The sequence below is a fragment of the Physella acuta genome, unplaced genomic scaffold (genome assembly GCF_028476545.2).
Source record: "Physella acuta isolate Inbredline_101_S28 unplaced genomic scaffold, ASM2847654v3 ptg001190l, whole genome shotgun sequence".
Lineage (NCBI taxonomy): Eukaryota > Metazoa > Mollusca > Gastropoda > Physidae > Physella > Physella acuta.
Genome location: NW_026732707.1, coordinates 233,235 through 245,641, shown reverse-complemented (window position 1 = coordinate 245,641; position 12,407 = coordinate 233,235). Strand labels below are relative to the sequence as shown.

At 33.8% G+C, this 12,407-nt stretch overlaps 1 protein-coding gene across 2 annotated transcripts in view; it reads left to right on the top strand.

The window, feature by feature from the left end:
- The window catches only part of LOC131956962 (uncharacterized), a 50,788-nt gene that overhangs the window by 4,883 nt on the left and 33,498 nt on the right, over positions 1 to 12,407 (top strand). For both annotated transcript variants that reach the window (XM_059321617.1, XM_059321616.1), the window contains exons 2-5: positions 2,540 to 2,708; positions 2,898 to 3,047; positions 7,799 to 7,911; positions 11,086 to 11,208. In XM_059321617.1, coding sequence (XP_059177600.1) covers positions 2,540 to 2,708; positions 2,898 to 3,047; positions 7,799 to 7,911; positions 11,086 to 11,208 — 555 coding nt within the window. The remainder of the gene's footprint in view (positions 1 to 2,539; positions 2,709 to 2,897; positions 3,048 to 7,798; positions 7,912 to 11,085; positions 11,209 to 12,407) is intronic.

Here is a 12,407-nt window from a genome sequence, read left to right as displayed (position 1 = left end):
TCAAATCTTTATCTGCTCAATGTCAAATCTTTATCTGCTCAATGTCAAATCTTTATCTGCACAATGTCAAATCTTTATCTGCTCAATGTCAAATCTTTATCTGCTCAATGTCAAATCTTTATCTGCTCAATGTCAAATCTTTATCTGCTCAATGTCAAATCTTTATCTGCTCAATGTCAAATCTTTATCTGCTCAATGTCAAATCTTTATCTGCTCAATGTCAAATCTTTATCTGCTCAATGTCAAATCTTTATCTGCTCAATGTCAAATCTTTATCTGCACAATGTCAAATCTTTATCTGCTCAATGTCAAATCTTTATCTGCTCAATGTCAAATCTTTATCTGCTCAATGTCAAATCTTTATCTGCTCAATGTCAAATCTTTATCTGCTCAATGTCAAATCTTTATCTGCTCAATGTCAAATCTTTATCTGCTCAATGTCAAATCTTTATCTGCTCAATGTCAAATCTTTATCTGCTCAATGTCAAATTTTTATCTGCTCAATGTCAAATTTTTATCTGCTCAATGTCAAATCTTTATCTGCTCAATGTCAAATCTTTATCTGCTCAATGCCAAATCTTTATCTGCTCAATGTCAAATCTTTATCTGCTCAATGTCAAATCTTTATCTGCTCAATGTCAAATCTTTATCTGCTCAATGTCAAATCTTTATCTGCTCAATGTCAAATCTTTATCTGCTCAATGTCAAATCTTTATCTGCTCAATGTCAAATCTTTATCTGCTCAATGTCAAATCTTTATCTGCTCAATGTCAAATCTTTATCTGCTCAATGTCAAATCTTTATCTGCTCAATGTCAAATCTTTATCTGCTCAATGTCAAATCTTTATCTGCTCAATGTCAAATCTTTATCTGCTCAATGTCAAATCTTTATCTGCTCAATGGCAAATCTTTATCTGCTCAATGTCAAATCTTTATCTGCTCAATGGCAAATCTTTATCTGCTCAATGTCAAATCTTTATCTGCTCAATGTCAAATCTTTATCTGCTCAATGGCAAATCTTTATCTGCTCAATGTCAAATCTTTATCTGCTCAATGTCAAATCTTTATCTGCTCAATGTCAAATCTTTATCTGCTCAATGTCAAATCTTTATCTGCTCAATGTCAAATCTTTATCTGCTCAATGCCAAATCTTTATCTGCTCAATGCCAAATCTTTATCTGCTCAATGTCAAATCTTTATCTGCTCAATGTCAAATCTTTATCTGCTCAATGTCAAATCTTTATCTGCTCAATGTCAAATCTTTATCTGCTCAATGTCAAATCTTTATCTGCTCAATGTCAAATCTTTATCTGCTCAATGTCAAATCTTTATCTGCTCAATGTCAAATCTTTATCTGCTCAATGTCAAATCTTTATCTGCTCAATGTCAAATCTTTATCTGCTCAATGTCAAATCTTTATCTGCTCAATGTCAAATCTTTATCTGCTCAATGTCAAATCTTTATCTGCTCAATGTCAAATCTTTATCTGCTCAATGTCAAATCTTTATCTGCTCAATGTCAAATCTTTATCTGCTCAATGTCAAATCTTTATCTGCTCAATGTCAAATCTTTATCTGCTCAATGTCAAATCTTTATCTGCTCAATGTCAAATCTTTATCTGCTCAATGTCAAATCTTTATGCTTTATAGAAATCTATAGCCTGTTGTAGTAGTATAACTTTCAATGTTGATTGTGTCCATTATTTTCTTTATTTTCATATCTCTACACATTCTAATAGAATCAACTCTCAATGTTGATTGTGTCCATTATTTTCTTTATTTTCATATCTCTACACATTCTAATAGAATCAACTCTCAATGTTGATTGTGTCCATTATTTTCTTTATTTTCATACCTCTACACATTCTAATAGAATCAATGCATGCCTTCATTGGGCAGCTGAATCGCTGGTCTGAAAATACATTTTACTCATTGTTTCATCCTCATCTTGATGGCCACACACCAAAATGGCAGTTTCACAAAAAAGCAGACATCAAATTGGCAGCTGCACCTTTCTTATCAACCTATTCATAGTAGAATGATTTCTTTTATCATTTTTGGTTCAAACAAATACAAATTGCATGTTGAGTGGCATTTCTTATCCCTCAGCACAACTTTTAAACAACATACTATTTTCACAGTCTTACTTTACACATTTCCTGCAACAATTCCAAACTTGTTTTAAAAAGAAACATTAACTTTTGTTTGTTTGTAGCCAAACTTCTGTGACAGGAGAAAGTAGTCATTTTTAAAAGCATTCATGGTCAAAAACAAGATAAAAATCTATGGGATCCAGACAAAAGGCAGACATAGACAAAAGGCAGATCTTGTCCATTTAGCACTCATGTTAATTTTTAACTACCAACCTAATTTTATAAAAACAGAAACCACAAATTGGGTTGCATTGAAGTTAACTTTCTGAATTTTTCAAATGATTTAAGCCATGCCGTTGTGTGACTTTTTGCTAGATAAAATGTTTGACAAAATGCTGTTTATAAATATGATAGTGTGTTAAGTGCATCTGATCTATTTGTTGGCAGGTCTGGCCCAACTAGTGGCATAGATCAGCAAAATTTGATGCGGCTGAAGGTCAATAAAATAGCTCTCATACAGGAGCTGAGTGTGGAGCATGTGACGGGTCCACTGCTGGCTGGAGGCGTCCTTGAAGAGAAGGATCTCAATCAAATAGAAAGTCATAAGACTGCTCAGGTGGCTAGCTATACTTTTATTTTGTTAAAAACAAGGGTCCTCAAAGTGATAGCTGTCGGATATGTATTACACATATATAAATCTGCACCGATAAAATAAATATCACATTTTTGTATTTAGAAGCCACACCTTCTTTACAGAGTTCTGTTTTTTGACACTGACCTCTCAAATATCAAAATACATTTTTAGGAGAAAGCAAGAACTTTAGTGGAAATTCTACCTACCAAAGATAAACATTCAGAATGGTACAAAACGTTTAGAGGAGCTCTTCTTAATCCAGAGTCAAGCCCTGAAACTAAAAAGCGATATAAACATCTGGTTGATTTCCTTGATAATACCGTAAGTTGACAAAATTTTGTTGATTTCCTTGATAATACTGTGACAAGATTTTGTTGATTTCCTTGATAATACTGTGACAAGATTCCCCCATTCTCACAATTTAAAAAAAAATATGTGTAAAAAAATAATAAATTTAAATTGACATATTAATATAAACTTTTAAGTAGACAACAAAATTAAAATGTAATATTCCGTGCATTCTTACATCAATTGTGTGACTGGTCAAAAAGCCCCGGCCTTTCCAAATTAGGATGGGGGGGGGGTCTTTTTCACCAATGCGAATAACTATATATTAGCCTAATTCGGGGGAAGGGCGTAAAATTGATAGTTTGTCCTGGCTATCGAATACTAACCCTTACCCTTTGTTTATCACCCTGTATATAGTGTATAATATATAATCAAAGTTATTAATTAATAGGTATTTTTTAATAATGGCAATTACACATTTTTGCATCCCCCTATAGATAGCGCCCTAGGCAACCTCCTAGACTGCCTTATAGGTAGCGCCGGCCCTGCATTGGTTCAATGTCTTTTAAGAAAGGGTTTTCTTGAACTAAAGTGCTTAAAAACCGTTGAATAATCTGAGAGAATGAAATTTGAACAACTTTTACCTTTTCATATTTAGTCAGCTTGAAGTTGAAGCAATAGTTATTTTTTAAAACAAAACTAGCTTTTTAAATCAAAAGTGGCAAAACAGACAAATCTATGAATATTGAAATATTAGTTGACATGTTAGGAGCTGAGTTTTGGGAATATTTCAAATGGTAGATGTAATGGATTGATGTTTTTATTATTACACACTGGACCATAGAGCCACGTTGATGTATATCTAGCTTTATTCGAAACCGGTAGACACATGACAAAACAAGGGACATCACTCAAAACAACATTATAAATATAAGACTAATACAAGAAGAGTGAGTTCCCTTGACTTCACAATTCTCAATATATTACATCCCTTTACCCTTAGTAAACAACAACACAGCTCTCAATAGAACAAATGATAGTATCCTAAAATCACCAAATATATTGTAACATGAACATTATATGATTTGAATCATTTGGTAGATTACACCCTTACAAACAAATGCAAAATATGCTACAACATAATTAAAATACAAAACAATGATGTCAAAGTCCTCTTGACCTTTAAAATCATAGGTCTAACTTATGTGGGACTTTGATTGTCCTGTTTGACCTTCTCAGTGGCTTTTGATTTGGTGACTCAAGATTCTGACCATCTGGACTCTCTAGCTCAGGAAGCCCAGGATCTAAATCATTAATTCCAGAATTTACATTTTCTGACTCCAGACTACTTGGTTCACTCATATCAACAGAACTTGGTTGTGGAACAAACTGAGTTGGTGTGAACCGGTCAGATCTGGTGGGATTGACAGATTCACACTTATTATCTGCACAAGTTATTTTTAACTGGTCTGCATGTCTACGGACAACAAGTCCATTATTTGTTTTCACTTTATAAGACACAGGTCCTGTACATTGAACAATTTGACCTGGTATCCATTTTTCCCCTCTCCCACAATTTCTCAGATACACATTATCATTAACTCCAAATTCTCTTTCAATTGGTGTTTTGTCATGATTTACTTTTTGTGTATGTTGATGTTGGGAAACAGACCTTTCAACAGTTGGGTGTAGTAGGTCAAGGTGAGTTTTAATTTTCCTACCCTCATCATTCACTGACTCTTCAGGCCAACCATTCTTACAGTACTCATATACTTTTATCAAGCACTCATCTTTTTGTGTTTCTCTCTTAACATCATTCACATTTATATTGGAGTTATCCATGATAGTGAAAAGAACAAATACATCTTCTGGTACATAACTAAGGCTTTGGTTTTTTAAAGGTAAACGACTAAGACTATCTGCACTATTCTCAGATCCAGATTTGTATTTCAATTCATAATTGTATCCGGCTAGTGTGATAGCCCATCTTTGAATTCTTGGTGAGGCATGCTCAGGCAGGGGTTTGTTTTCCCCAAACAAACCCAGCAATGGCTTATGATCTGTAAAGATGGTGAGCTCTCTACCAAACAGAAACTTGTGAAATTTCTTAACACCAAAAATGATGCCTAAGCCTTCCCTATCTAATTGAGAATAATTTTTCTCAGCCTGGTTCAAAGATCTACTGGCAAAAGCAATGGGTCTGTCACCATTTTCATCTATGTGGGATAAAACTGCTCCTACACCATCTGGTGAAGCATCGCATGTTAAGATAAGTCTTTTCCCTGGGTCATAGTGAGTTAGCAAAGTGTCAGAAGACAAAGCTTCTTTTGCTGCATTAAAAGCAGCATCTTGTTGTTTACCCCAGTGCCAAGTTGCATTTTTCTGCAGCAGCTTGTACAGTGGTGATAGTTTACCAGACAGATTCCCTATGAACTTTGCATAGTAATTTATCAAGCCCAAAAAAGCTCTTAGTTGTTGGGTATTTTCAGGTTTGGGTGCTTCTTTAGTGGCTTTTGTTTTCTCAGGTTGAGGTCTGAGACCCAGTTTGTTCAAATTATAACCAAGAAAACTAATATCTGTCAGCATGAATTGACATTTATCTTTGTTTATCTTTAAACCCTTTTCACCAACTATTTTCAAGACTTTATCAAGTGTTTTAAGATGTTCAGTGTCATTCTTACCAGTTATGTACACATTGTCAAAGTAAACACAAACATTTGGAATGTCCTGAAAAATACTGTCCATGACAGTCTAGAAAATTCCAGGGCTAGATGATATACCAAAACATAGTCTTTCATATTGGTAGAGTCCCTTATGTGTGTTTATTGTTGTATAGACTTTTGAATCTGGATGAAGTTCTAGTTGAGTGTAAGCATGACTAAAGTCTAATTCAGTGAATTTGTCTCCTCCTGCTAAATTCAAAGAAATTTCCTCAATGTTAGGAATAGGGTACCTATTTAGCTCTATTTGCTTATTCAGTGTAGCTTTATAGTCTCCACAAATTCTTACAGAACCATCCTTCTTTAACACTGGCACAATGGGCGTTGCCCAATCGGAATAGTCTACCTTCTTTATGATGCCATTAGATTCCAATCTACTTAGCTCATTTTCAATTTTATCCCTCATTGCATAAGGTGGAACTCTAGCTTTGCAGTATCTTGGATTTGTGTCTTTAATGCTTATCTTCACTGTCCTATCATTTAGTAATCCTGAACTACCAAAGACACCTTCATTTTCAGATATAACTTTATCTATTGAAGTAAAACATGAAGTACTATTGGTAGCTACTTATCATTCATGTGTGGTTTGACCTTGACCAACTACATTGTTCCTAATTGCAGTGCTTGTAACTATAGACTTTTTACATTCATATAAACTAGTTGCATACCCCTGCTTCACCAGAGTCAATCTTTTTTAAATGTACCAACTTGGGAACAGAACAAAACCAAACGCAAGCACAAGGACAAAACTAAAAAGAAAATGTGAATGCAACAAAGACAAATGCAAACACAAAAGAAAACATAAACACATTAGCTTGAGCGAATGGCTTTATCCCACATTCTCCAATTTAACCATCTGTTAAAATAACACTGAAAAATAATCAGTGATTTTAAGAGACCATAGAAATAAAAAAAACACAACTGTAAAACTTTGCACCGATCAATCAGGAAATTGTGACAATGGACACCAGCGAGAAAAGTCTCAAAGGTATTTGAGAGGTGTATAAATTCATTTAAAAATCATGCACAGCGTAGTTACAATTAATATGGTTATAAAATCCTGCCTGTCTGGTTTTTTTCGGACTTTACTAAAGATTGGATGTATTTGATGTTTATAATATTTTCGGTAACTAAATAAAAATTAAAAAAAAAGCAAAAACAATTTAGTTTTCACGTGTAATGGCGACATAAACAATGGCATCCTGCTATTGGATAGGCCGCCATAGATTTTATTGTACACATTGTAAGCTAAAAATAGAAAACTAGCTCATGGGGTTTTAAATTGGCATTGTTATTTAAAAACTTGATCTGCAAAGTTTTGTAAACAAATAGTTATCGATTACTAAGTTACTGTACAGCCAATCAATATTTGTCTTACGAAAGTGAAACATCCGGTTATAACTTAGGCTTGATGAAAATAAATAGAAATGTTGCCTTAAACTCAACAAATTATTTTCAAGTTCTCTGGATTTGCAACTTTTATAGCATTTATTCTAAAAATATAAAATTTCTAAATTAATTTTAGGCTTAAGTTTTTATTTTTTATTTTTTTTTACGGTCTAAATCTAAAAAGCACGTTTTTATTCCATGTCAACAACATTATGGAAGGAATCTCGTCAACTCGCTTGTCTCCATTATCTCAACATTAATCTGTTTTAATTGTGAGCCTTAACATTTAATAAAGATTGCGGTAGGAATAAGTATTTCGTCCTTAAATAGCAATATTTAGCGTGAATTGATTTTCTTTTTTTTAAAATGTATAAATTTTTCTAGGAATCTAAGCAAAAATATCATTTGATCATTTAACATGTTTAGCAATATGCGTGTATTGAATATTTTATTCATGTTTTTTTGTTGACGTATGTGAAAGAGTAAAAACTTATTGCCAACTATAAAAAAAATTAAGTCGCTACTCCATTACTTGTAATAAGACAATGTAATGCAAGTAGTGCACAGGCATGTGGTTTTGGAAGAAAGGAAGGACTGATACACTACCAGTCAGCATATAATATAGATAAATAAATATTGAACTTGTTTTTCTAACACTATATTTTCATTATTTAGGTCATCCATCGACCAAGCTCCCAAGCTGGTAGATTTAGAGAGAGCCGAGTGCCTGGTTTACCACACTACCCAGCTCTTCCAGGCATCCACCAGAATAGAGAGGAGAAAGAGAAGTAAAAACTCTCTTTTTAAAATAGATAATTGATAGAATAAAGCTTACAGTATCAAGCTTTTATTAAGGCCCTTAAAAAAGAATATAGAAATATATTATTTTAGACCTATACAAATGGTAGCTGCAGTGAGGTTAATTCAATTAGTAATAAAACAGAATGAACTTTTCTATGAATCTAAGCAAATCCAGGAAAAATACACTGGCAGAATTCCAGGTTTTTATCGGCGGTACATTGATGATGGGTTAGGTATCACAGAGATGGCAGAAGAAGAACTAAAAGATTTCATATCATTCTGCAAGAACTATCACCCAAACATTAAATTTACCTCTGAAATTTCAGGCAGTTCTGTTAACTTCATGGACATGACAATATCACATAACGCAACCAACGTTGGAACGACCGTATTCTACAAACCAACTGACTCACACTCATATTTGCTGTACTCTTCGTCACACCCCCCGGCCTGCAAAAATTCGATACCATTCTCACAATTATTAAGACTACGACGTATTTGTCAAGATGATGACGACTTTTGGAACAAGGCCCATTAGCTATTACAGTTCTTCCGACTGCGGTCATACCCGGAGCATATACTTCACACCGCATAAAAACTGCTGACCACCAAGCCTCCCTTCAACAATTTCCAAAACAAAAGTCAGATAGAACTAAACTCATCTTACCCTACCATCCTCATTCGGTTTTAGCTAAAAATATCATTAATTATAAAAAAAAATATTCTATCCTCAAGTCAGACCCTCATTTAGGCCATTTATTTCAACAGAATATTTTGGTTGTGTATAGAAGGGAATGCAATCTTAGAGATCTTTTAGTTCGCAGCCGCCTGCCACCCATTACCACCACCAGATTTGGCACCACTCCTTGTCCGTGGATGGATGTGTGGATGTGTCCGCAGCTTTAAGTCGTATCTCCTCCTCAACGAAACAATATCGAGGACTAGTTCCAAAAGCAAATATGTTAAGCAAGTTCCGAGGATGATTGTGGGTCAAAAAAATTTCCCGGAATTCCTTCCTGGATTTCCCGGAAAATCCAAAAAAACCTCGAAAAATGCAGTTTTTGGCCCATATCTCGGCAACCAGACCACTTAGCGACTTGAAACATTTACCAATCGATTCCTGCCATAATTTAGAACAATATTGCCGAAGAAAGTTTTCACAAATATCCTTTCGTTCGGTCGAAAAATGTTTTTAAAAATTACATAAACACCTACAAACCGATCGTTCTCCTAGCTTGAACGCACCCCAGCATGTGCGCTTTACGCTACGACAGAGCTATTTTTAGATAACATAAGGAAATTGCGCTTAAATTGTCACTAGACTTTTTATTAACTGGTTTTTTGTCTAATTTGTAACCACACTGTTGTGTGCTGACGAAGACCTTGGGTCGAAACGTCCAAAGTATTTGTAACTGTCTTTAACTTGCGAGGTAACTAACACTATCTGTTTTATTATTAATTATTTTAGACCTTAGATGGTTATACCAAAAACACTTCCTCTTAGCAAAAATAAACTCTAATAGTCTCTAAAATCAATAGTAAATCTTGTAAGTTTTAGACCCAGAGGCTAATCTATTTTTCATAAAATTTACTTTTCAAATGTGAATAAGTGTAACGTCAAACAGTAGATTGGCATAAGGGTTTTCAGCCATCACAAACAAACCATTGGTGCAGTTGGGAATGTGTGCACCAAATCTATCTGCAAATGACACTTATGATTGTAAATTAAAAATCTAAACAAATATATCTCATTGCCAACAAACTTTTGTGAAAAGACATCAAGCAAAGATGAATTGATACAAAATGGTTTCTCAAATATTGAGGAGAAATTATAAAAGTCATCAGTCTCTCAGAGCACATGGTATATTAGAAGCTAGACACAACAATAGTATGCCATCGATTTCAGCATTCAAAACAGAATACTGGACAAAGAGACCATGTAAAAGGCCATCAGTGCTGTGATGAATCAAGACAATGTTGTCAACAGAATTCTTGAACTTACTCCATTTGGCAGGTCTGCCACTGCATATTTTAACATAGAGAATTAGGGTGCCTAGCATTCTCTTTAGTGCCATAAATCAATTAAAATAAACATTTATGAATGAAAATTGAAGGTTTGCCACAGATGTGCATTTGAATGCATACATGTTGCCATTTGTTGTCACAATGACCATTCAGAGGATGGCTGCAAGTGTGTTAAATAGATTTGGAGTTGAGTTTCCTTAATTAGACAGTGTAAATTGAATGCTATCAAATGCGTTTCTGTGATTTCCTGGCGTTGTTAGGTTGTACAACTCAGAGGTTGGGTTGTTAGGTTGTACAACTCACAGGTTGGGTTGTTAGGTTGTACAGCTCAGAGGTTGGGTTGTTAGGTTGTACAACTCACAGGTTGGGTTGTTAGGTTGTACTACTCAGAGGTTGGGTTGTTAGGTTGTACAACTCACTGGTTGGGTTGTTAGGTTGTACTACTCACAGGTTGGGTTGTTAGGTTGTACAACTCACAGGTTGGGTTGTTAGGTTGTACTACTCACAGGTTGGGTTGTTAACTTGTACTACTGCTGAAGAGCATGTACAGCATCCTCCCTAGATTTTTTGTCATGCACCATTTTCACCTGCACCATTTTTTCCACTATAATTAGCATGTCTTAATTAGCATGTCTTTTTCAATTTCTCTATGCCATGTGTTTTTGGGCATTCCTCTTTCTTTATCCTCGTAAACAAGTCTTGTCTGACAAAACTTGCAATTTGTTTCTTCAACATCCTACTGCAAATTATATAAATGGTTGTGCATTAATATTGTAGTTAAAGAAAATCCTTTATTATTATATTGAGAGATTCATAGAAATGCATGGATATTTAATGCACTATTTAAAGGACTTATTATATATGGAAAGATGCAAAACTAATAAACACTTGAAATACTTGACACCTTTATTAATAATTGAAAAATTAATGAAACATTTTCTTAAAGATCATGTCACTTTGTATTGTTATCAAGGAGTGAACTAAATAGAAGCTGGTTACAAGATACATGCCCAGGACAGAACCAGAAATAGAGGTTTTTAAAAGCGTGTAAAAACAAACTAAAAAAAACAGAATTATGAAACTCAAAACATTAATGAATTTTTTCAATTAAAAAAATGAAAACTTCCACTTTCCAGTAGTGCCAACAGAGATGGTGCCCCGGGATGGCTTGTTCCTAACGACAGTCTTCAGAGGCCATCAAACATGACACTGGTTCAAGGATATTTTCATCAATGGCTTCCAACACCAGATGACTTTAAGTAAGTCATTCTTTTTTTCAAAACAACAGATTTACACAACCCAATCACACACACACACACACATATATATATATATATATATATATATATATATATATATATATATATATATATATATATATATATCTATATATATCTATATATATATATATATATATATATATATATATATATATATATTATATATATATATATACTAGCCGTCCCGGCCAGGCCCTGCTCTGGCTTCTGTGAAAAACATTTCTGTTAAAGACCATTACCTGTGTGTTTAGTAATCATCATAAACCCGGCATTGCCCACCCAAACCACAACCAACCAAAATCAAAACAACAAAACGCAAACATAACGCTAACAGAATTACAAATGCAAACGAAAACAAAAACCTAAGAACAAACCCAACCACAAACACCAATACCAACACAAAAAAAACAACGAAAAATCAAACGAAAACAAACCAAATCCAAACGCAAAACCAACCAAAAACACAAATACAAACCCAAAGAAAAAAACACAAACAAAAACGGAAAAAGGAAGAACAAAAACGAACCAAATAAAAACGCAACCACTAACGCAAACCCACCTAAACACAAAGAAAACACTAACGCGAACATAAACGCCCAGGGCGGAATCACCTGTTTTAGCTTAATGAACGACTATAGTACCCCAACTTAATCATAGTCTTTTGCACTCACTTAAACGAACGCGCCTGTTTCAATTTAATGAACAATTATAATACTCCAAGCTTATCCGTAAAATACCTACAACATTTGCACTTGATCAATCCCCGCTAATTATGTAATTTTTTTTCCCAACACCAAAACAAAGTAATTAAAAAGTAAATTCTTTTCCACTAATGCAATGGTTTTATAAAGGGAAGTAATTGTGTTTTCCTAATTTATCAAAGGGAAGTAAGTGCTATAGGACTAAATAAAGACATAATTAAATATTTTGTAAAAGATGATATTTTTTTAAAACTTGTGTTTAATGAACATGCCGAAAATTATTACTTTCAGTTTGATAAATGAAAATTATTTCCCAAAACTTTCAATATTAATTTTTTAACTCATAAATTTAGACCACAAGGACTTTAATTATCTAACACTTAAATCCATAGAAGTATGTCAACGACAAACAAACAAACTTATTACATGTTAGTTAGATACAGAATTGAGCTTTATATATTAGATAAATATATATAT